At 42.3% G+C, this 24,038-nt stretch overlaps 1 protein-coding gene across 3 annotated transcripts in view; it reads left to right on the top strand.

Moving 5' to 3' along the window:
• The first annotated feature begins 11,971 nt into the window (after positions 1–11,971).
• Positions 11,972–24,038, top strand: part of KYNU (kynureninase) — a 114,451-nt gene continuing 102,384 nt past the window's right edge. For 2 of the 3 annotated variants that reach the window (XR_010910417.1, XM_060776202.2), the window contains exons 1-2: positions 14,756–14,843; positions 19,219–19,411. Coding sequence is in view for 2 of the 3 variants with exons in the window: in XM_060776202.2 (XP_060632185.2) it covers positions 19,228–19,411 (184 nt within the window). In the remaining variant the exon portion in view is untranslated. Of the gene's footprint in view, positions 12,036–14,755; positions 14,844–19,218; positions 19,412–24,038 lie in introns of those variants that run through there. The other variant, XM_060776206.2, reaches the window with a different exon arrangement.

Raw genomic sequence — 24,038 nt, 5'->3', positions numbered from 1 at the left:
TTCCCCATCCCTCCGTGCCGCACTTTAATTATTGTCGAATAGAGCACTTTAGACCTAGCACTTTATGATTGTGCCCGATAGCACGTAGTGTCTGCTGTTGATTAAATACTACTATAGACAGGGCTGCATTTAAAAACTTGCACTTTAAGATCTAGCCCATTGGTGTGGCTGGAACACCACCACCATCTGTATTGCTGCTATCCATGTGGTTCCCCATCCCCATTTATGTACTGTCCCTGTTACTTCTGTGTAGCGGAGGGGGCAAAAAAGGAGGTGGGTTGGAGCCTGCGAACGAAAATGGGATAGGGAGGGAGGGGGAGGGGGAGAGAGGATGTTGGCAAGAACCAAAAAATCTAACAACGAGCAAAGTAGAAAGCAATTTCTTGACTATGGATGGCGGCATGGAGGGGGGGAGGTCTTCCACTAGCCGAGGGGCCCCCATAGAGGTCGTGGTGGGAAGGAGGAGATGCGGAAAAAGGAGACCTCAAATTCGGCCTAATTCGGAACGCTTATCCATATTAACAACCCCCAATCGGTCTCCTAAGGTAAATTGGTGTAACCAGGTGAGCGGACCCTCCGGCTTGAAGGTGGTGTTGTTGAACGCCAGATCTGTCAACGGAAAAACGACCTGGATCCAGGATTTAATCCTGGAGGAGCGGGCAGATCTGGCGTGCATCACGGAGACCTGGTTGGATGAAGCTGGGGGCGTAAATCTCTCCCAGCTTTGCCCTCCAGGTTTCTCCGTGCAACACCAACCAAGAGCCGGAGGACGGGGAGGCGGGGTCGCAGTGGTCTATAGAGATTCCATCCATCTGACCAGGAGCCCCATCCCGCAGACCACAAATTTTGAATGCGTCCACCTGAGGGTGGGTGACCGGGACAGAATAGGGATTCTGCTAGTGTACCGTCCACCTCGCTGCACTACAGTCTCCCTACCTGAGCTAGCGGGGGTGGTCTCGAGCCTGGCGGTGGAGTCCCAACAGCTCCTTGTGCTGGGGGACTTCAACATCCATGCCGAGGCAACCCTCACAGGAGCGGCTCAGGACTTCATGTCCGCCATGGCAACCATGGGGCTGTCCCAACTGATAACTGGCTCCACCCACTGTGCTGGACACACATTGGACTTGGTCTTCTGCCAGGGATGGGAGCAGGGTGGCGGTGTGGAGGAGCTGTCTATCTCTCCGTTGCCATGGACCGACCACTTCTTGATCAGATTTAGGCTCACTGCGCCCCCTAACCTCTGCAGAGGTGGAGGACCCATTAAGAAGGTCCGCCCCAGGAGGCTTATGGATCCGAATGGATTCCTGACGGCTCTTGGGGATTTTCCCGCCACCTCGGTAGGTGACCATGTCGAGGCCTTGGTCGCTCTCTGGAATGGGGAGATGACCAGGGCAATTGACAGGATCGCTCCGGAACGTCCCCTCTCGAGTAACCGAGCTAAACCAGCCCCTTGGTTCACTGAGGAGCTGGCAGCGATGAAGCGAAGGAAGAGGGTACTAGAGAGCGTGTGGCGCTCGGACCCAAGCGAGCCAAATCGAACACGGTTTGTGTCCTTTCTAAGGGCATATGCCGCGGCAATAAAAGCCTCAAAGAAAACTTTCTTTGCGGCTACTATTGCGTCTGCAAAGAACCGTCCGGCGGAGCTGTTTCGGATTGTCAGAGGTCTTTTAACTCCCCCTACCTCAGGTGGGAGCCCTGACAATTCGGTCACGCGCTGTGAAGCATTTGCTCGGTTCTTTGCAGACAAAGTCGCTTTGATCCGCTCTGAGCTGGACGCCACATTAAGTGCAGTCTCTGTGGATGTGACACAAGCACCTGCTTGTCCTATTTTGTTGGATTCTTTTCAGTTTGTGAAGCCCGAGGATGTGGACAAGATACTTGGAGGAATGAGGCCCACCACGTCCATCCTAGACCCCTGCCCATCCTGGCTTCTGAAGGAGGCCAGAGGGGGATTGGCCGAGTGGGTAACGGTGGTGGTGAATGCCTCCCTTCGGGAAGGCAAGATTCCAGCGAGCCTAAAACAGGCTATTATAAAGCCGCTGTTGAAGAAGCCATCACTGGACCCCACCAAATTCGAAAACTTTCGGCCTGTTTCCAATCTTCCCTACTTGGGCAAAGTCATGGAAAGCGTGGTGGCCTCACAACTCCAGGTATTCTTGAGAGACACGGATTATCTGGATCCGGCACAGTCTGGTTTCAGACCGGGACATGGTACCGAGACGGTCTTGGTCGCCTTAGTCGATGATCTGCGCCGGGAGCTAGACAAGGGGGGAGTGTGTCCCTGTTGGTGCTCCTGGACCTCTCAGCGGCCTTCGATACCGTCGACCACGGTATTCTTCTGGGGCGCCTTGCAGAGATGGGTCTCGGGGGCACTGCTTTGCAGTGGCTCCGGTCATTTCTGGAGGGCCGTACCCAGAAGGTGTTATTGGGGGACTCCTGTTCAACACCACAGCCTTTGACCTGTGGGGTTCCTCAGGGCTCCATCCTGTCCCCCATGCTGTTTAACATCTACATGAAGCCGCTGGGTGAGATCATCCGGAGTTTCGGGGTGCGGTGTCATCTGTACGCAGATGATGTCCAACTCTGTCACTCCTTCCCACCTGCTACTAAGGAGGCCGTCGAAGTCCTGAACCGGTGCCTGGCCGCTGTAATGGTCTGGATGAGGGCGAACAAACTGAAATTAAATCCAGACAAGACAGAGGTACTCCTGGTCAGTCGCAAGGCCGAACAGGGTATAGGGTTACAGCCTGTGCTGGACGGGGTCGCACTCCCCTTGAAGGCTCAGGTTCGCAGCTTGGGTGTGACCCTGGACTCGTCGCTGAGCCTGGATCCCCAGGTTTCAGCGGTGACCAGGGGAGCATTTGCACAGCTCAGGCTCGTGCGCCAGCTGCGCCCGTATCTTGGGAAGTCTGACTTGGCCACGGTGGTACACGCTTTGGTCACATCCCGCCTCGACTACTGCAACGCTCTCTACGTGGGGCTGCCCTTGAAAACGGCCCGGAAGCTCCAGCTAGTCCAGCGCGCGGCAGCCATGTTGTTAACAGGAGCAGGGCGTAGGGAGCACACAACGCCCCTGCTGTCCCAGCTCCACTGGCTGCCGATTTGCTACCGGGCCCAATTTAAGGTGCTGGTACTATCCTACAAAGCCCTAAACGGTTCCGGCCCAAAATACCTTGCAGACCGCATCTTGGCCTACGAGCCCACGAGGACCTTGAGATCATCCGGGGAGGCCCTTCTCTCGATCCCGTCTGCCTCACAAGCACGCCTGGCGGGGACGAGAGAGCGGGCCTTCTCGGTGGTGGCCCCCCGGCTGTGGAACGCCCTCCCTGCTGAAGTTAGACAGGCGCCCTCCCTTATGGCCTTTCGTAAGAGCCTGAAAACATGGCTCTTCGAGTTGGCCTTTAACTGAGTGCTATATCTTGGCAATGATGACCGGAATGGACCACGACTATGAGACTGACTATGACCCATGATATGACGAAGCGGATTTTTAGTATAAGTATATGTCAAGTAGTAGTAGCATGTTATGTATTGTTCTGATTACTGTAAATTGTCTTTTCTATGTTGTTGTTCACCGCCACGAGTCGCCCCCTGGGCTGAGAGTGGCGGTAAATAAGTGCAAGTAATAAATAAATAAATAAATAAATCCTAGCCACTGCCAACACCTGAGCTTAAAGCATTGGTGACGAGTCCAGGAGGACACCCTGACTGCTGACCCATGTCCTTAGGGGGACTGTAACTCTGTTGAGCACAGGTTGCCACCCTAGACCTTGTGACTGACTAGTAGGATCTCTGACTTGTCTGAAGTTTCAGCTTTTTGGCCCTCATCCAGTCCATCATAGTTGTCAGACAGTGATCCAAGATCCAGGAAGCTTACTTGGAGTGAGGTAGAAAAGAGTAGTAGAGTTATGTGTCATTTGCATAGAAGTGGCCAGTCTGTCCCAGTTACCCACTTTCAGGTGGACATATGCAAAGTTTGGCGATTGCGGCATGGGACACCTGACCAGAGAGATAGACCACCACAATCTGCCTCCCATTTCCCTGGGCCTAGCCTGCTGATGCACCCTCAAAACCTGAAGGACAAAGCTGGGTGAGGTTGACCCCCCCCCCCAAAAAAAGAACCAAACCAAACCAAAGTAAATAAACCCCTGTCCTTAATACATGAATTTCTATAAAACAAAGTAACTTAATACAAATGTAGTAAATAAGCATGTGCAATTCAGCCAAAAAGGCACGCCACTTTGGGGTCCATTTTTGGCTAACTCCTCATTCTGCATACCAGGGAGGAGTGTTGCCGTTTTCATTTGGCAAAGATTCGGCCCATTGGCTACAATGTGGAAACTTTAAAGGCCCAATCCTCAGTCATTTTGAGGCTTATCTGCATGAACCCTACCTCAGTTTTGGACTCCATTTACAACTGCTGGTCTGCCAAGTTTCAGATCAATTTACCAATCTACTGATTTTTAAGAATTATTTTAAATTTTTACTATAATTTTTTTAATAAGACAAATGACAGGAGAGGGTTCTGGGAATTGCAGTTGCCAGTTGTGTCCATTCTCAGCCAATCAGAGCATGGACACAAACAGACCTTTTATTGGCTGAGAAATAGAGAAAAAAATCAACTCCCATTGTGCTCCGAGAGGAACTCAGAGAGTTTTCAATGCCTGCCCCATGTAAGTCCTGCTGGGAAAGTGAGTTCCCAGCAGGGCCCTCTCTGGAGGAGGAGCCTAGGGAAACTTTCCTCTGCCAGGAAGGGAGAAAAGCCGCTGCAGGATCTTCTCCAGGAGCCCCACGGCAGACCACTACATCAGGTATAACACAGACTACATCAGGTATAACACATTCCTCCCTACCTTCTCCACCTTGCCTTCATCCCACACCACTGTTCAGCTTTTTCCAAAATGTTTGCCCTTCACTGTGGCTGTTTCTTTGGGAAGAAAAGGAGAAAGCCAGGTAGCAACTATAACACCCCCTCCCCCGTGCCACATTCAAAGTCCTCCCAACAGATGTCCATGCCGCCTCTCCAGAAAAGGAGACCCCACCCAGATTCTGAGACAGCATATGCAACTGTCTGAAATGACTTGAAGGCCCACAACAACCATCTTAATTAACTTGAGTATCTCATCAGTCAAAAACAGACCCACACTTCCCATTGAAAGGTTGGTACATTTATGTTGGTTAAAATTATTCTTTTTATATATTGTATTGTTCTTTTATGGGTTTTTGGCACTACAAATAAGACATATGCAGTGTGCATAGAAAGGTGTTCATGGGTTTTTCAAACTATAGTCTGCTCCCCCGCCCCCAACAGGCTGAGGGACCATGAACTGTTCCTCAGCTTAAAAAGTTTGGACACCCCTGCTCTAATCAAAATATAAAAAAAAAACATTTATTTCGGTCATTGACCAGCACAGGAAATAGTGTCACGTTTCCATACAAACCTGGCATGTTTGGTACATTAAAAATATTAAATACAACTACTAAAAACACAATATGGGTGAGGGAGCAGAAGGGGAAACGGTAAGAACATACAATGCCCAGATCCATCACCAAATTGTAGATTCAGGGAAGAAGATTACTGGACACACAGTTGACTTTTGGAACTAGTCATTCCCTGGCGGATTTTGTATGCTGCTGCACAAAACTTTGCAACATTGTAAGTTGTAGCTGAATTAGTATCCGCAAGTAGCAGGGAGGTATAAAATTGTCCTGAATGGCCTGGGTGCTTGTCTATCAAGGGTAAGATAAGCCTGGCACGGGTATCTCTGTAGAACGGACACTGAAGGAGCACATGTTCTATTGTTTCCACATGACCCGAGTCACAGGGGCAGAGCCTCTCTGGGAAAGGGATCTTCCGATAGCGGCCCTCGAGTACAGCTGATGGGAGAGCGTGGCATCGGGCCAGGGTGAAAGCCCTCCAATGAATAGGAACCTCTAAGTATGTTAAATATGCCATAGGGGAGGCAAGGTATCTGCTGTCTTCACTGACAAGGAAGGTTGGAGCCGAGGCCAGATGTAGTTGGCGCTCTGTGTCTGTGATACGTTGTTTAATAAGTGCTTTGGCTTGATTGTAATCCATAGCTAATAGTAGACCTGGAGAAAATCCCAACGAGGAGATTTTGGATGCTACCGCCTGCTTCCATGTGGATTGGAAGTCATCCTCCATGGTTAGTGGGGCAAGGCCAAGGGGTGCACGGGACAGTCTGAGCCAGAGGTTAAGTATGGCCACCCACACCCTGGCCTCCACTCTCATAAAACCCGTCTCTAGTCGCAGGGTGGCATTAGAAACGCATTTAGGTACCTGCAAGGCCGATCTCAGAAACTTGGACTGGACCAGCACTAATGGGGCAAAACTGGGGAAGGGGCCCAGCTGAGCACCATACAAGAGTTGGGCTAATGACTTGGCTTCAAACAGCTTGAGCGCTGCCGGTGTGAAGTGGCCACCCCTGCTCTAGACTTTGTGTACTAATGGTATAGCACTTGTTGTGTTCCAAGATTTCCTAACAGAGTGGAAGACAGAAGAGAATTTTGAGTATTTGTGCTTTGTTGTGAAAACATTGGAACAGAAATATAGTTGTCCCTCCAAATTTGCGGGCTAAACATTCAGTGAATCAATTATTCACTAATTGCTTTATTTGCCTCTGCCTCCCCTGTTACATGCAATAATATGCATTTGTAGGTTCCTCAGTGAAATTCTGTGGTCAGCCTCCAGCAAACCATGGGGAGTGGAGGGAGTGGATGCTTACATCTCCCTGCAACCAGAAAAACCTGTACAGGGTGGTGAAGTGTTCTATCCTATCCCCTTGCAAACCATACTGGTTTTCAAAATGGAGGGAGTCTGTTCTGTTTGAAGGAAGACACAAATGTTACCATAATACCTCGATCTAGAGTGGTACAAGCTACTCTACAACAGTCATCCCATTCGGTCAGGCCTAAAATCTAACTGGTGCTTTAAATGATTTCAAGACCCTGACTTTCCTGTACTTCCTTCATTTCTTGCCCTTCTTTTTTCCCCTGCAGTGTAAGAGACACACTTTCATCACAGCAATTGCTGCTTCTCCATATATGTGCCAGCCCAAGGGTTGAGATCTGCTAGGAGAGGAGGGGGGCTCTCAGTTGTGTCACCCCAACTGTGGAATTCACCCACCCATTGGAGGCCTGGTTGGCACCAACACTCATGTAATTCAAGCACCAAGTGCAAACCTAGCTGTACACCAAGGTCTTAATAATTGTGAAGGTCAAAGTCCATCCCAAATGTTACATAGTTTATTTTTTAAAAAAACTTTAATAACTATTTTAACTCATTATTTTTTATACTTTTTAGCATATTGAAATTATTTTCACTGTTTGCTACTACTTATCTTGTTGTTTTAATGCCATTTGAAAGCTGCTCTGAAATCATTTTTATATAGAACAGAGTTTAAATGCTGAAACAGGTAGATGATAGATAGCTATGGATAGATAGATAGATTGAACTGTTAGGGAAATGAGTAGACATACTACATTTTCTTTGAACTCAATTTGCACTTCAGGCTACCAGTTTCCTACCTATATTCTATATTCTGTGAATGAAAAACCATGCCTGGAAATAAGTCCCATTGAACTCAGCAAGGCATAATTTTGAATAGAGTTGTAGAAGAGTGCACTATTAATAATTATGGGTATGTGCGGGGGTGGGGGGAGTTGTTGTCCTGGGAACTGTAGTTTACTGATTCACCACACTTTGACAGAGAAGGCTAACATGGTAAACTCCACTTACCATAATACCATAGCATTGGGCCATGGCAGTTATGGTAGTGCCTAACAGCATTCATTCCACAGTGCAGAGATGCACCCTTGAGAGTATATTGATCAGCAGTCTGTCTGATGCCTGGATCCTTGTCCTCACAAAGCCACATTATAAGATGCAAGTATTAAAAGCTTTTGCCAGTTTTAATTCTTTTTTTCCTATTAGGCCACATTATTCCTTACTTTAAGGACAAATAAATTTTAAATGCAATGAAGAGCATATCACTGTGTGCAGCAGATTGTTTTTCATTCTGATGGTAGGTACATTTACAGAAAAGTAAGCTCCATTGATCCCAACTCGCTTTCTAGTTAAACACATTCCAAAATGCAGACTTTATCTTGGTCATGTTTGCAGAGATTATATATTATCAGAGCAGCTGCATTTATTGTAGCTTATTGTCGTGTTGGCTGCTGGTGCAGTTGCTTTATATTTTTTATTATATCCAAGCAGCGGATGTCGGTCCCTTTGTAATGGATCATTTGAAGGCTGAGTGGAAAAGCAATTGCTTCTTATTTGTTATGTCAAAAAAGGGTTAGAAATTTCCCGTCTGAAGCTGGAATCTATGCAACACACACATACTATTGCTATAAAAATGCCACAGCTAATTTTCTATACTCTTTGCCATCTACTTACACAGGCAGCTAAGTTCATCTTACTGCTGTTTACTTTTCACTGTTTAAGTTGGGCCACTCTGGAAAATAAACTAGTGGCAATATAACTAAGTTGCAGAAATATCCCTCCATGTTCTTTTTGGTCAGAAATTTGTCCAGAAAACCTGTTTGGTACTATAATGCTGCAAATAGCAATCAAATAGCCTGGCTCCATCCACTTTTTCTTTTATGTAACAGAGAAGTTAGAGCTATGGATGTAAACAAGATTTGTCAAGTTTCTTGTTCTTGACAGGATGGGATATCAAAATACTTTGAGCAACTTTGCTGAATCCCCCCCCCCCCCCCAAATCTACAAGTGTCAAATTTATTTATTTATTGCATTCTGTGCAGGTTTTTGACAAACTCATTCTGGCTCCTACTGATCATTGCATTGCTATCCATATCCAGGTACTTGCTGGCAGACTCAAATATAATCTATGCCAATATTTTTGCTGGTATTCAGATCAGACTGATTTCTAGTTTCCTGGATCTTCCTTTTTCCAGTTTTTCAAAGACGGGAACAACGTTTGCCTTTCTTCAGTCCCTTGGCACATCATCTGTTCTCAAAGAATTCCTCAGAAATGATAGTAAGTAGTTTAGAGAGTATTTCAACTGATTTGAACTAGCTGGGTGATTCCCTGACCAACAACCAGTGGCCCTCTATTTGTTTGGGACTCGAAATCCCAGAAGCCCTAGTCAACTTGCCCAATAGTCAGAAATTCTGGGAGCTGGAGTCCAAAACACCTGAAAGGGACACAGGTTGCACAGGCCTGATCTAGACTAATGTGACTACAATTGAACAATGGATTGTGATAAAATTCTTACTCTGTCAATCAATCCAGATCCTTTGTAATGGTGTTACATGGTGGAAGCACATAGTTCTCTTTTTGGGAGGAAACAAAAGCATGATAGCTATTGAAGTATTTTTCAGTTTTATTGTCATCTGTTTACATTTTGCCATCCTTACTAAACAGTAAGGATTGTACAAAACCTTCTTATTGTCTTGCCTGAAACAGAAGAATGTTGAGCCCCCCATGAGCACAAGCGAAGATTTACATTCTTGGGAGAGGAATACCATCAAATGAGCTGTTTCTCACTACTAAGGTACAGTAATGCTATAGCTGTAAATACATATTTCATTTTACTATGTTGTTGTCAACTCCCTAAACCATTTATCTAGATAAAGCATATGGGTATGTATTGTTTGATTTTGTATTTGACTGGTAGACTTCTAATGTTATTTAGTATGTGAACTCTGATAGCATTTTATCAGTGAGAAGTATACAACATTTGAATTGTAAATATGTATTCCAAACCCAAATCATATTGGATATTTGAAATTTTTCAGATTTCACTATTATTCAGTATTCTTTTTTTACTTCTTACATCAAAAGGAGATGAGATATCTTTGACCATAACTTGTAGCAGTTTTTGATAAGGGCAACATGATGCATCAATAACTATCAAAAACTCAGTTGTTATTCCATCCAACAGGCTGCAGTCTGTTATTACAGTTACAAGAACTATATTACATAACTTACTAAATTCCACTGAAGTACTGACCTTGCATCGTGCAGTCGTTGCAGTTAGGAATTCTGGCAGGTCCTGGGTGAGATGGACACCTGCTTGGAAGAAAAGCTTACAAACAAGAAAAGTCACTGTCTTGCATCTACCTAGAAGAAAGTTCCATTGAATGCCTTCTGATCAAATATGCACAAGCATTAACTGTTGAAGCATGCTCCTCAATTTCATTCTTCCTTGCAACATTCCTTGCAACATGTCTTTATATTATGATTTGCATAATGGCTTGTCCTACAGTAGTAAAAAAAAAACCTATTCACCCTGAATGTGATACTGGCAGTCTTTAATATGCATGGTGACTTTGGTAAGTCTCTGCACAGGTATTTTTGACCTTTCACCTGACTTTGCTCTGCACTAAGCAAAGTCAGAAGATACTCTGGGTTATCCTTGCACTTTGTGGCCTCTGGGCAGATGGCTTGGGCCTATTTTTGGCCTGATCCATTGTCCACAAACACACGGCTGTCATCGCTCTTCCTAATCAGCACAGGAAAGAGGGTAAGTTGTCCGTGTGTTGCTGCTATTGTTCTAGCCCCTCCTGGCTGATCTCATGGATGACCTGTCATGACCAGAGCAAATGCAACAAAGAATGACCATATGCTCTCAAGGGGCTTTATAGCCACTGGGGTGTGATGGTAATAACACATAGACAAAGTGACAGATGAACAGGGCAAATGTGGTGGGGTTGGCTGGACCTGCTGGACACCAATGGTTTGGTTCAGTGCATTTCACTTCCAATATGGTCAATCCAGATGGTATAGGCATGGCCTACATCTGCATACATTGGTTTTTTGTCCTAAACATTTCATTCATGCATGCACTTAGCAAGTGTGTTTAAATGTATCCATTTCATTATCCATCCTGATATATGCCGTTATCTGTCAAAGAAGCCAAGGAGATATAAAAGTCATACCATTGCTTTTGATCATTTCATGTTGTTTTTAAAAAGAGGCATTTGCATTTAATATGACAGACATATATGTTGACAGAATATATAAGAGTGCTTTTTCAGTTTGCTTAACTGACTGCATCTGTTGTGTTAAAAATGGAGATTGTCACAGCTAGCAGTGAGTCCCTTTTTGAGAAATTATTATCTCTATATGAAGAAAATGCAGAAGGCAATAACAGTATGAAAAAGAAAATGGGTATGAAATTTAAAAACAGAGTAGGAAGTGATTTTTGTTTATTTATTTATTACACTTTTACACTGTCCAATAACCACAGTAGAGTGTATAAAAATAAATAGAAACCAAACAGTTGGCCATAAATAAAGAGCACACAATAAAACCATGATAAAAACAGCAGCAAAACCACTGCAGGACATAAACCTAACATAAAACCAGCAACAAAGTAGTAGAGTTCTAAGATCTAAAACCACTCAAAAGGCCACAACTTTGGTGCTTACTGAACTTCCACAAGAGGAACAGTTCACATGCCTCCTCAAGTAGAGTCCACGTGCCTACATATCTTCATGTGAAACCTCTTTTCTGAGCCTGTTAGTAACAAAGCATGAATACTGGCTACAGCTCTTTTCTTTGGCTCCTGTTGCACTGAACCCCTTTTATATAAACCCTGGACTATCCTTTCTCCAACTAGAGGATTGCTTCTCAATATAATTCATGTCAACATTCAAAGTGCTTGGAGTAACATTTAAAGTCCTAGATGACTATGAATGAGAGACCTCCAAATCATCCAAGTCACCCCAAATAATCAATAACCTTGCTCAGTGGGTTGTTGTAGGGTTTTCAGGCTATATTGCCATGTTCTAGAAGCATTCTCTCCTGATGTTTCGCCTGCATCTATGGCAAGCATCCTCAGAGAACATGGCCATATAGTCTGAAAAACATACAACAACCCAGTGATTCCAGCCATGAGAGCCTTCGACAAAACCTTGCTCAGGTCTTGCAAATTCAGGGACTACAATATAACATATCGGGTGTCATTTTTACAGGTTTTGAAATGAAGAGATTGTTTAAAGATCTCTAAAGATTGGATGGCCATCTCAAGGAGTGTTTTAGGTAAGTATTCTTGTGTATTTATATGTAAAAGAGCTATGTACAATAACTTGGAACAGAAGAAAACTAACAAAGAGGAATTCAAATAAATGACCTGTTTACATAGAGGTAAAGTCAGAAAATCAGAAGTATGGAATGAACTTAGGATTGTTTGAGAAATTAGAAACATTTTGGTTATGTCTGGAGTAAAAGGGAGAACAAGAAAATAATGAGGTCAACATGGGGTACCCCCTTTCTTTCTTTTTTGCTTTAGCCTTCTCCAAAAAGAAAAACCATACTGAACATTGGAGAAATCAAGTAGATTATGCATTAGGAGAAATGGAGCACAGAGTAAGTAAAGAGGCAGTACAGCAATACCTGGCTACTTTAAATGAATTCAAATCTCCAAGGTTGTCTCTGACCGAACACGAGTTAGAGCCTCACTTAGGGCCTATTTCGTGGCTATACGGGTAGCCAGGGAGACCTTCACGGCTGCCCACATAGCATCTGCATCTAATAGATCTTCTGAGTTGTTTCGGGTTGTCGGGGAACTCATTCACCCCCCTGAGGTGGAGGAGGCCTTCGATGGCCCAATAACTCGGTGCTGCAAGTTTGCGCACCATTTTGCAGATAAAGTCGCTCAGATTCGTCTTGAGCTGGACTCCAATTTCATCACAGTGCCAGGTGAGGTGACCGAGGCATCTGCTTGTCTGGTTTTGTGGGATTCTTTCCGGCTTGTTCATCCTGAGGGCGAGGAGGAGGTCCTTGGGGCTGTGAGGGCGACCACGTCAGCTCTGAACCCCTGCCCATCTTGGCTAATTAAATCGGCCAAGGGTGGGTTGATTGATTTATGTTGATCATTAATGTATCATTGGAGCAAGGGATTTTTCCATCTGGACTAAAACAGGCTGTGGTCAGACCACTCCTGAAAATGACTTCCCTTGACTCCACAATCTTGAACAACTACAGACCAATCTCCAACCTTCCTTTCCTGGGCAAGGTGTTGGACCGGGTGGTCGCCTCTCAGCTCCAGGGCTTCCTGGATGACATCAATTACCTGGACCAGTCACAGTCTGGCTTCAGGCCTGGTCACAGCACCGAGATGGCTTTGTTCGCCTTGGTGGATGACCTCCGTAGGGAGCTGGACAGGGGGAGTGTGACCCTGTTGGTTCTCTTGGACATCTCAGAGGCTTTTGATACCATCAATCATGGTATCCTTCTGGGACGAATCTCCAGAATGGGTCTTGGAGGCACGGTTCTATCGTGGTTCCAATCCTTCCTGGAGGGCCGTTCCCAGATGGTGAAGCTAGGAGACACCTGCTCGGACCCCTGGCCTTTGACCTGTGGGGTCCCGCAAGGTTCTATTCTGTCTCCCATGCTTTTCAACATCTACATGAAACCACTGGGAGAGGTCATACGGAGTTTTGGAGTTGGGTGCCATTTCTACGCAGATGACATGCAACTCTACTACTCTTTTCTACCTAATTCCAAGGAAGCCCCTCGGGTGCTGAATGAGTACCTGGATGCTATGGCGGTCTGGATGAGAAGGAACAAGCTGAGGATCAATAAGACAGAGGTCCTCCTGGTTGATCGTAAACCAGATCAGGGTATAGGGTGGCAACCTGTGTTGGACGGGGCTGTACTCCCCCTGAAGTCACAGGTCCGCAGTTTGGGTGTCCTCCTGGACTCATCACTTACCCTTGAAGTTCAGGCATCGGCGGTGGCCGGGAGGGTCTTTGCACAACTAAGACTCATGCTCCAACTGCGACCGTACCTTGAGAAGTTGGATCTGGCCAGGGTGGTCCATGCCTTAGTCATCTCCAGATTGGACTACTGTAATGCACTCTACATAGGGCTACCCTTGAAAATGGCCCAGAAATTTCAATTGATTCAATGAGCGGCGGCCAGATTGTTAACTGGTGTTCCTTGCAGGGAGCGGTCAACCCTCCTGTTTAAGGCTACCGTTCATTTTCTAGTCCCAATTGAAGGTGCAGGTGCTTACCTGCAATGCCCTAAACTGTTTGGAACCCGCCTACCTGCGTGACCGCATCACTGTATACGAACCCACGCAATCTCTTTGATCATCTGGAGAAGCCCTGCTCGTGCTCCCACCTCCATCACAAGCGCGATTGGCGGGGACGAGGGACAAGGCCTTCTCGGTGGTGGCCCCTTGACTCTGGAACTCACTCCCCAGGGACATCAGACATGCTCCAGCATTGGCAGTCTTTAGGAGGAGCCTGAAAATGTGGTTGTTCCAGTGTGCCTTTCCAGAATAAGGAAACTCCCAGCAATATGTCCCTTAAAGCACTTTAGTAGTGATCTAGGGTTGTCTGCACGCTCTAACCCTCTCCAAAATTTCTATCCTGTTTATATGTCACCTGGTCATGCCCAGCATTATTTTTTTAAAAAAAAAATTAATTAGTACATTTGGCCCTGCCATAGGTTTTTAAACGTCGTTGTGTTATTGTTAATGTTTATTACTATTTTCTGTTTGAGTTTTATTTATTGTTGTATTACTGTTGCTATTGTTTTATTGTTGTATTGTGGGCTCGGCCTCATGCAAGCTGCACCGAGTCCCTTGGGGAGATGGTAGCGGGGTACAAATAAAGTTTAATAATAAAAAAATAGTAGCATTGTGAGTAGCATTGTCTATGAGAGAAAAATGTGTTGCTGAACTCCTAAACCAAGAAGGGGAGGAGAAAGGAAAGGATCAGAGTCCAAGGAGTTGGAAGAAAAAGTAAACAGACAAGTTAATAAAGGCAGGAAAATGTGAGGAGCTGAGTGGACTTTGCTGGAAAGCAGAAAAGAGGAATCAGTTTTACATTAGTGAAGGTAAGAACATGTGGGCCTTTGTCTTAGAACTGCAAAGAAAACTATACTGAAAACATTGAAGTGAAAGGAGAAGCCAAAAGGGGTTTAAATATAAAGCAAAATTGTAGCAAAACATTTGCTTTTTTTCCCCCAGGAAATTATTTTCTCCTCATTGCCACCATGTTAACTAATGTGAGAGTGGGTTGTTGTAGGTTTTTTCAGGCTATAATCAAATGCCATTGTCTAGAGGCATTCTCTCCTGACGTTTCGCCTGCATCTACGGCAAGCATCCTCAGAGGTAGTGAGGTCTGTTGGAACTAGGAAAAAGGGTTTATATATCCGTGGAATGACCAGGGGGACAAAGGACTCTGGTTTGCTGGAGCTAGGTGTGACTGTTTCAACTGACCACCTTGATTAGCATATAATGGCCTGACAGTGCCTGGAGCAAACTTTTGTTCAGAGGTGATTAGATGTCCTTGTTTGTTTCCTCTCTGTTGTTGTGTTGTTGTAATTTTAGAGTTTTTTAATACTGGTTCTCAGTTGCACATGGACACGAAGTATAATCCTCATTTGCAAATTTAAGATGACTGAAAATACCAAGGAAAATTCACAGTTTTATTCTTGATTACCACTGCAAGGATTTAGAATATTATTAAGGTTATTGGGATTGCAACCAAATGTACTGTACACTATAACAGCCAAAGTTAAAATACAGCTGAAATTAATAGTGAGTCAGGAACTTTTTTTTTCTGTATTTCACTCTCAAATCTTAGGCTCCTTCCAGACAGCTGAATAAAATCCCACATTTTCTGTTTTGAATTGGAATATATGACAGTGTGGACTCAGATAACCCAGGGCCCTTCCCAGGATATCAAGGCAGACAATCCCACAATATCTGCTTTGAACTGGGTTATCTACGTCCACACTCAAATAATGTGGGATTTTCTGCTTTGATATAGGGTTGTGTGGAAGGGCCCCCACTTCAAAGCGAATATTGTGGGATTTTCTGCCTTGATATTCTGGGTTATATGGCTGCGTGGAAGGGCCCTGGGCCTCTTAAAAGGCATTCCTTAACAACAGTACAATTGATTCTCAGTTTGGTATTTTATTTCACTTCATAATTATGATTTTAAATTGACACCTTCCAATTTTTTTCTTTGTGGTTTCAAGGCTTCGGCATCTAACACTGAATTTATTCTACAATTAAATAAAACCAAGCCTCCAGGTTTATTTATTCAATAATTTCATAAAATAGACTCATTTCAAGGGTGCCAAATACACTAGTAAAGGAGAATATCACCACAGTGAGGCTGTTTAGTTCTACTTTTCTTGAGCTCAGACTCCACAGTTATGGAGAATGGCTGTAAGCTACAAGTAGGGGCTTTTCCACACAGCCCTATATCCCAGAATATCAAGGCAGAAAATCCCACAATAGCTGCTTTGAACTGGGTTATCTGAGTCTACACTAAGATAATGTGGGATTTTCTGCCTTGATGAATTGCATTGTATGATCAGTGTAGACTCATATAATGGAGATTGAACTGCATTGAACTGTATTATATGAATGTACACTGCCATATATTCCAGTTCAATCTGCATTGTAATGGCCGTGTAGATCAAGTCTAGGGGCCCTTCCACACAGCCCTATATCCCAGAATATCAAGGCAGGAAATACCACATTATCTGAGTGTGGACTTGGATAACCCAGTTCAAAGCAGATATTGTGAGATTTTCTGTCTTGATATTCTGGGATATAGGGCTGTGTGGAAGGGTCCAATGTTTCTGCTTGTATTTTGCAGTGACAAGCATTCTTCTAGATTCATTTCCTTCATAAAAGTAAAGATTATTGAACTGGTGCCTACGTTTTGAACACTGAAAAATGAGTAGACATTATCTCTGCCTTCCTCATGGGAAAGAGAAGCTTGGGGTTGAATTTTAACCAGTGGCTGGTGCTGCTGAGTCTCAGGGCCTTTCCACACAGCCCTATATCCCAGAAAATCAAGGCAGAAAATTCATCATTATCTGAGTGTGGACTCAGATATCCCAGTTCAAAGCAGATATTGTGAGATTTCCTGCCTTGATTTTCTGTAATATAGGGCTGTGTGGAAGGGCCCTATATCTCGGTACCACAAGGTGCTGAAAGCTTCCACCTGTCTCTCGGGGGCCTTCCACACAGCCCTATATCTCAGGATATCAAGGCAGGTAATCCCACATTATCTGAGTGTCGACTCAGGGCCCTTCCACACAGCCCTATATCCCAGAAAATCAAGGCAGAAAATTCTTCATTATCTCAGTGTGGACTCAGATATCCCAGTTCAAAGTAGATATTGTTGGATTTCCTGCCTTGATATTCTAGAATATAGGGCTGTGTGGAAGGGCCCTATATCTCGGTACCACAAGGTGCTGAAAGCTTCCACTTGTTTCTCGGGGCCCTTCCACACAGCCCTATATCTCAGGATATCAAGGCAGGAAATCTCACATTATCTGAATGTGGACTCATATAACCCAGTTCAAGCAGATATTGTGGGATTTTCTGCTTTGATATTCTGGGATATAGAGCTGTGTGGAAGGGCCCTCTGTTGAATAGGGGAGAAAGTTGTTAGGAGAGGGGCCCTAAGACCCCCCCCAAAAAAAAAAACCCTGAATGAAACCCTTCTATGCATGCATAATTTCATCACCAAAGTGAGTGTTGCGATAAGATTATTGAAGTCCAGCTACTGATAGAATATAACTACAGGCAACCTTTTAAGTTATTTTTCCAATATTGTCCAATCATGCCTTTTAGATAAAATCAAGCTGTATTTGGAAGTATATCATCAGCACTATTGGCACTGATGGAGACAGAATAACTCTTGCAATTATAGTTAGGCCCAGGTGAATGGCCAATAAAACTTGGAAAGTGGACACACAGTGCTCTTTCTTTAATTAACAGAATCAATTAATTAACCATTACTTCTTAATTTAATTATTAATCAATTTGGTGTTTTTAAATGCAAAAAAGTAAAAGAAGCAGCTGGTCCCTTTGCAGAGTTCATAGTGAATGTCACTTGGTCAGTCATCAGCTATTACCAATAATAAAAATGATGAATGGCTGATTATTAATTCATTACTTAACACTGCTATAGTTTGAATGAACTTTTACAGAGCTGTCATCTAGCCAAGTTCAACATGTAAATGTTCAGTAAAGTCTTAAAACTGACCATGGTTTTCACCACAGCAATATACCACACTGACAGACACACATTTTGGTGCCTCAAATGTTAGCCCTGTTGCTTGGTATATTTGATGTACTGATTCCAATAGTGGTGCCAATTTTCCCTTATCTGTTTTTGGGATACAGAACATATGCCATCTACCAGTTGCCACATGTTCGCCCATACAAAACCATGATAAATGCATCTAAGAAATTAGAGCTGATGCAGTCTATCCAATGCCATTTTTTAAATAACCACCGCAAATAACCCCAGGAACAGGTCTAAAGACCAAGACACCAAGAGTTTTGTTGTTGTTGAGCTGTATTATTGATGTGTCTCTCCAAATAATTTCTGACTCAGGGCAACCCTAAGGTGAAACTATCATAGTCTTTTCTTGGCAAGATTTGTGCAGAAGCCTTTGCCTTCCTCTGAGGTTGAGAGCACATGACTTGCTCAAGGTCACCAAGTGGGTTTCTAGAGATTTGAACCCTGGTATATACAATTGTAGTTGTCCTGCATATGTCTGATAATTGCATGTGCAGACTTGGATTTGAATATATTTCAGAGGAAATTCTTCATATCACTGAGGACTTTTAGGAAATTATTGCTTAGTTTTTGACATTGTCATGTTTTGCGAGGAAACAGTTGTCCCCTGGGTTATTCAGTCATACAATGAAGTGTCGACCTTGAACTGTCTTTAAGCCTGTGTTTGCCCATTTTCAGTTGAGCCTAACAGTAAAAAAAACTTCCAGATTCTTTAGATAGCATCTGTGAATCAAGGAGCTAAAAAGCCTAAAGATTGCTCAAGCTTCAAAACACAAGTTTCAATGTGTTGATGCACCTGCTATTTTCGGGAGCGCAGATTGTCGAAACAATAATGTTGCCTGCAGCCTTTTGCAAGTGTGAATGGAATTTGTTACTGTTGTTGGATCAGTGGAAGAACACAGAAGTTGCTGATATAGCTTTATAGGGAAAGTGTGGTATTTAAAACTGATGGCTTTAGGGCTACAGCAGTATGCTGCCTGAAAAAATGCTAGGACTGAGAACTTCTAACTTTTTGCTTACAGTCCCAAACATTTCACTTTTAAGAGCTTGTAGTCTATAGCTCAGCAGACATAACTAACTTCACTTCCACAGACTAACTTCACATCAGATGCATGGCATAGAATCTAAATTGCAATTTTCTCTCTTGTCATTTTCAGGGTTAAGAAATGAATAACTTGAAAATGGATCTATTTGCTCATGGCTCACCAGTAACCATTATAGAAAACATTGCCTCCCAGTTAGAATGCAGTACCTTGGACAAGAAAGTCGCTCTGTACTTAGATGAAGAAGATGAACTGAAATATCTCCGAGAATGTTTCCATATTCCCAAAGTGAAGGATCTGCCTCCAAGTAAGAATTGCAATTACAACAAGGGAGGCTTTACATTTACTTGCATGTGTTTATCCTAAAACTGTGGGAATCATTGCCACTTAAAGGATAAATGGGGCACTTGTAAGTGCATATCTGAACACAGCGTGTCTCTGCAATTGCTAAATCAGTATCTTAAGTTGAAAGCTTTATGTTCTCATTCCATACTGAATAAAATGGAAGAATATAATACAGCACTCATGTAGTGCTTACGCTGTCACTCCTCTTCTTTGAACTATATGGTGACTGATTGAAAATTATAGACAGGAATGTTTCCTCTTACTGGATTTGAACTCCCTTGCCTCCCAAGTACTTCTTCCTTAAAGAAGCAGCCATTTGGGATGTGCATAAAAGCAGTTGCATTATCACTTTTTAAAAGAAGGGTGGAATCACTCAGGAAAGTGTCCAGCATAAGGCTTATGTGGAATGGGTAGATGTTGCATGTGAACAAGTGTATTGTACCCATTACTTTTCTGTCTATATAAGGGATGGTCTAAATTCCTATACAGTTAGCCCTTCACATTCACTGGGGTTAGGAGAACCAATCCCTCACAAAAGTGAAAAATCAGGAATATTATTTTTTTAACCTGTGAAAACGTTTCTTTAGAAATCTATTAGTTGATCATATACTTGCACTAAAAGATTTAGAGGTTGCAATGTCCATAGAGTTGTGCTGGAGGACCTAGAGATTTCTCAAGAAAATATTCAATCAAATCTGTGAATAATCAAATCCGCAAAAGTCAAATCCAAAAATATGGTGAGCCAACTGTGTACTGCTTATTGGATTTAAAGAACTCAGTTGATTAACCAGTCAAATTAATAGGTAAAAATAGAAAGATCAATTAAAACAGTGTTGCCTGGACAGCTGTCCGTTAAATAATAATTGCAACATTCAACATTATGAGTGAGAAAAGGCTATCCATCTATTAAGATAGCACATTCTTTATAACAGAAGTTCATTCTATGTTACAAAAAGAATCCTGTCATTTCACAAAATGCTAAGAATGCCACTTCTAAATAGGAGTGAAAATAATATTTGAAAATGTTTGAAAAATGATCGCCCCCCTCCCATGTTGAAAAACACTTACAAAATGTCCTGAACTGGCAATAATCTTTATAGATATTTAACAACAACAACAACAACAACAACAACAATAATAATAATCTTTTTTTATATCCAACCACCATCTCCCAGAGGGACTCGGGCCGGCTCACAAAGCACTCAAGGCGTGACATGCAAAATATAACAAGTGCAAAACAAAACATTCAAGTAGACAATAAACAATCAACAAAATATCATAAATTCACATTACCTCCTGGTAAAAACAATAAAATACAGCAATTGCCATAGATAAAACAGCATTATTCAATTTCAGAAGTATAAAGTGCTAATAAAGAATCTAAAGATACTCGTATATTATTAGATAATCATTCTACGCAAAATTTCTGCACTCTTTTGGAAGAGAAAGCAGTAGAAATATGATTTCCTTCACAGAAATTGCTATAATTGGAGAATTCTTCTGGATAAAATTCACAGATGGTTGATTTTCATAGAAAACAACATATTAGTATTATATTTGATACAGAATACAATGCCTTCTGCATAAACTAAGCACTTGCAAATTGTATGCGGAGTAACTTCTAAACTGTGAAATTAAAATCTGTAGTTCTCAAAAATTATCTTGCAGTGGAAAGAAAATTGCTAAAATTACTTGTTCCTTTATCCAAGAAGAATATTATTACAGAACTACATGCCTTCCTATGAGATGGCATATGCTCTAGCTATTGTATATATCATATCTAAATTATTGTTGTTGTTGCACAATAAAACAAACAAAACCAGTGGATCCTGCCTGAGTTGTAAAATTCATAATGATTGTGTTATTTATGTGCATAAAAACACTTACAGTATGTCCACTCTATTCACTGAATTGGTACTTGCTTATCAATGTGAGACAAAGCATGCCCTCGTGACGTTTCAGCTATCCACTAGAATTACAGAAATGTACTTCTCATGAATCATCAATGATTTCTCGTCTCCAAATATGATTGCCTTCCAAGTATAGGGTCTTAGCTGTTTGTTTGTAGGTGACTGTAGAGACCTATTCTTGTGAATAAGGTTGCCATGTTATATATGCAATGTTAGTTAAACAAGTAACAATGAAAACTAATCCAGTGTTTTCAATAACTTGAGCAGACGTGTTAGTTAGACTAGAAGAGGTGCTATCTCATGATCTTCCAAATCCTTATAAGTCTATTAGTTCAGAGTTAGATAAAGAAGCAGGAACTTAAAAAGGTCATCTTCTTCAAAGTTGATTCCAACAAATCCACAAGGCTTGCTTAAGTTGAACTTCTAATGAGAACCTGTTAATGTATATGTTAATAAAGACTTTGATGGTGTCTGTTCTTTAGCACAAGGGTCAATCTAGCCATGGGGTTTATAATCAGTGATCACTTCCAGTTTTAAAATAATTATCCCCATTATCCATTTATGAATTAACTTCAAATCAGCACTTTAGTAATGATGTTTCAGAATTATGCATTAACTTGTATATAACGAGCATCTGGAAAATCTTGTTTCCATTCTGCCTTTGAAAATCTTCTAATATACTGTTTGGTGAGCATTTTGGTCTCAAGATTTGGAGTAAGGTTGGGAATTGTGTGGGTGAAGTAGTGAGTGGAAGTCTTAGAAAAACTGACAGAACACTTATTAATGATATTAGTATTATTATGTATCAAAATACAGGTAGTTGTAATCAATGTTAGCAGGATGATGGAAAAACTTGAGAGTTTTTAGAGATTTCTGACAACACTCTCAGTACATATTTTAAACCAAGAATTAAACCAAATGAAACAAAAATTGTCTTACTATTTTGCTTGCAATGCACCCCATGCTGTGTTGGCACTGTATGAATTAATGACAATAATCATCATCATCATGATTGTGGCCATCACCACGACCACCACCACCATCATCATCCTAACTCAGATAAAAGGGAACCTTCCTCCTATTCACAGCCTTACAAAGAGGACAGCAAAATGGCATATGTGATATATGTATGTATAAAGCATAGCAGGGGTCACTGCTAAAACAGACAGTGATAGCTCTCAGGAATGGATGTGATCACTACTACACTTAAGGGAATACTTTTGAGTACTGCCAACTTTTACTTTTCTAAACTTTTTCTTCAGTTTTTCCTAGCTATCCAATTCAAAACCCTAGACCCAATGAACTCCCATTCATTTCTAGAAAATGTCTCATTTCCATAGCTTTAAATTCATACTGAAACTAATCGACAGTCCTTGCTTTCCCCCTCATTTTCTCCCAGAAAATTCTTCAAGCATGCATTGCTCTTTAAGCTGTGCTTCTAAAGTATCAAGACATATATTGACTATTTTTAGTTTTTTTTATTGAGACCCTTAAATGATTAATACATTAGAGGTTTTCATGTAGCTGCACATTTTGTTTCAAAATCCATGTTATCCATGAATATGATATGAGCCTTATTGATTTGTAGGCTTCTGTAAATTCTGTTAGATCAACACTCAGTACTAAGTATGTCAAGTTTGGTCCATATCTATCTCTACATTCATACACACACATCAGATAAATCCTGAATAACAGAATATACTGCCCTATCAGAAATTAAAGATGAAAAAGAATACTTTTTCTGATTAGCAAAATGTTAGCCTAGATTTTCTACTAGAATAGTGTAAATGTGATTTTGCATAATAATAATCATGGACATTGTTCCTACCAATAGTGGGAATTAGAGATGTGGAGTGCATTGTGTATGTACCTTCAATTTGCCTGTTGAGTTATGGTGACCCCATGAATTTCGTAAGATTTTCATAAGCACTGAATTGTCGGATGTGGTTTTGCCAGTTTCTACCTCTGAAATACAGTGGGTGCTTCGCATCCATTGAGGTTTGGTTCCAGGACCCTCTGTGGGTATATAAAAAAAATCTATGGATGCTCATGTCCAGCAATGATGTAGCAACATGGTGTCCCTGACTTAAATTGCAAAATCAAGGTGAACTTTTTGAATTTTTAAAAATATGTTTTTGCTGTGTATAGTTGAATTCATAGATACAGAAATAAAGTTTATTATTGTTTATTTATTTTTTGTAGGCAAGTGAAGTCACCTGTGGTTAATACTTGACTGGGAGGCAGCTAAAGAATCCCAAGTAGGCTTTACTGTTGGCTCTCCAAATCCATAGATTATAGACTGCCCTATCTCTCTGAAGGGCAGTTGCCAAAAGAAAACCCTACAAACAGTTTGCACCAGGACAAGACACATTAAACAATATATACAAAGATCAGATTGAGGCCAGGACTCAAATATATTATACTTAAGATCTTAAAATATGCATGTAAATGTCCATAATCTAAGACTGCTCATCTCCTCCTACCCCTTCCCTCTTTGCCAAGTTCTCTTCTCAAGATCCAATTATCCAGTCTAGCCAGTCAAATTAAGAACTTCTGCAGTCCAGAAGTATTCAGTCCAGGACTATTTCCAATGGATTGCAACAAAAATTAATGTCAGGTAGCATTTCCATTTTATTGGTTTGCTTTATGAGCATGGATTTGGGCAAGAAGTACAAAAAA

This window comes from Anolis sagrei, chromosome 1 (genome assembly GCF_037176765.1).
Source record: "Anolis sagrei isolate rAnoSag1 chromosome 1, rAnoSag1.mat, whole genome shotgun sequence".
NCBI lineage: Eukaryota > Metazoa > Chordata > Lepidosauria > Squamata > Dactyloidae > Anolis > Anolis sagrei.
Note: the sequence above shows the minus strand (reverse complement) of the source record. Positions and strands in the feature narration are given on the sequence as shown.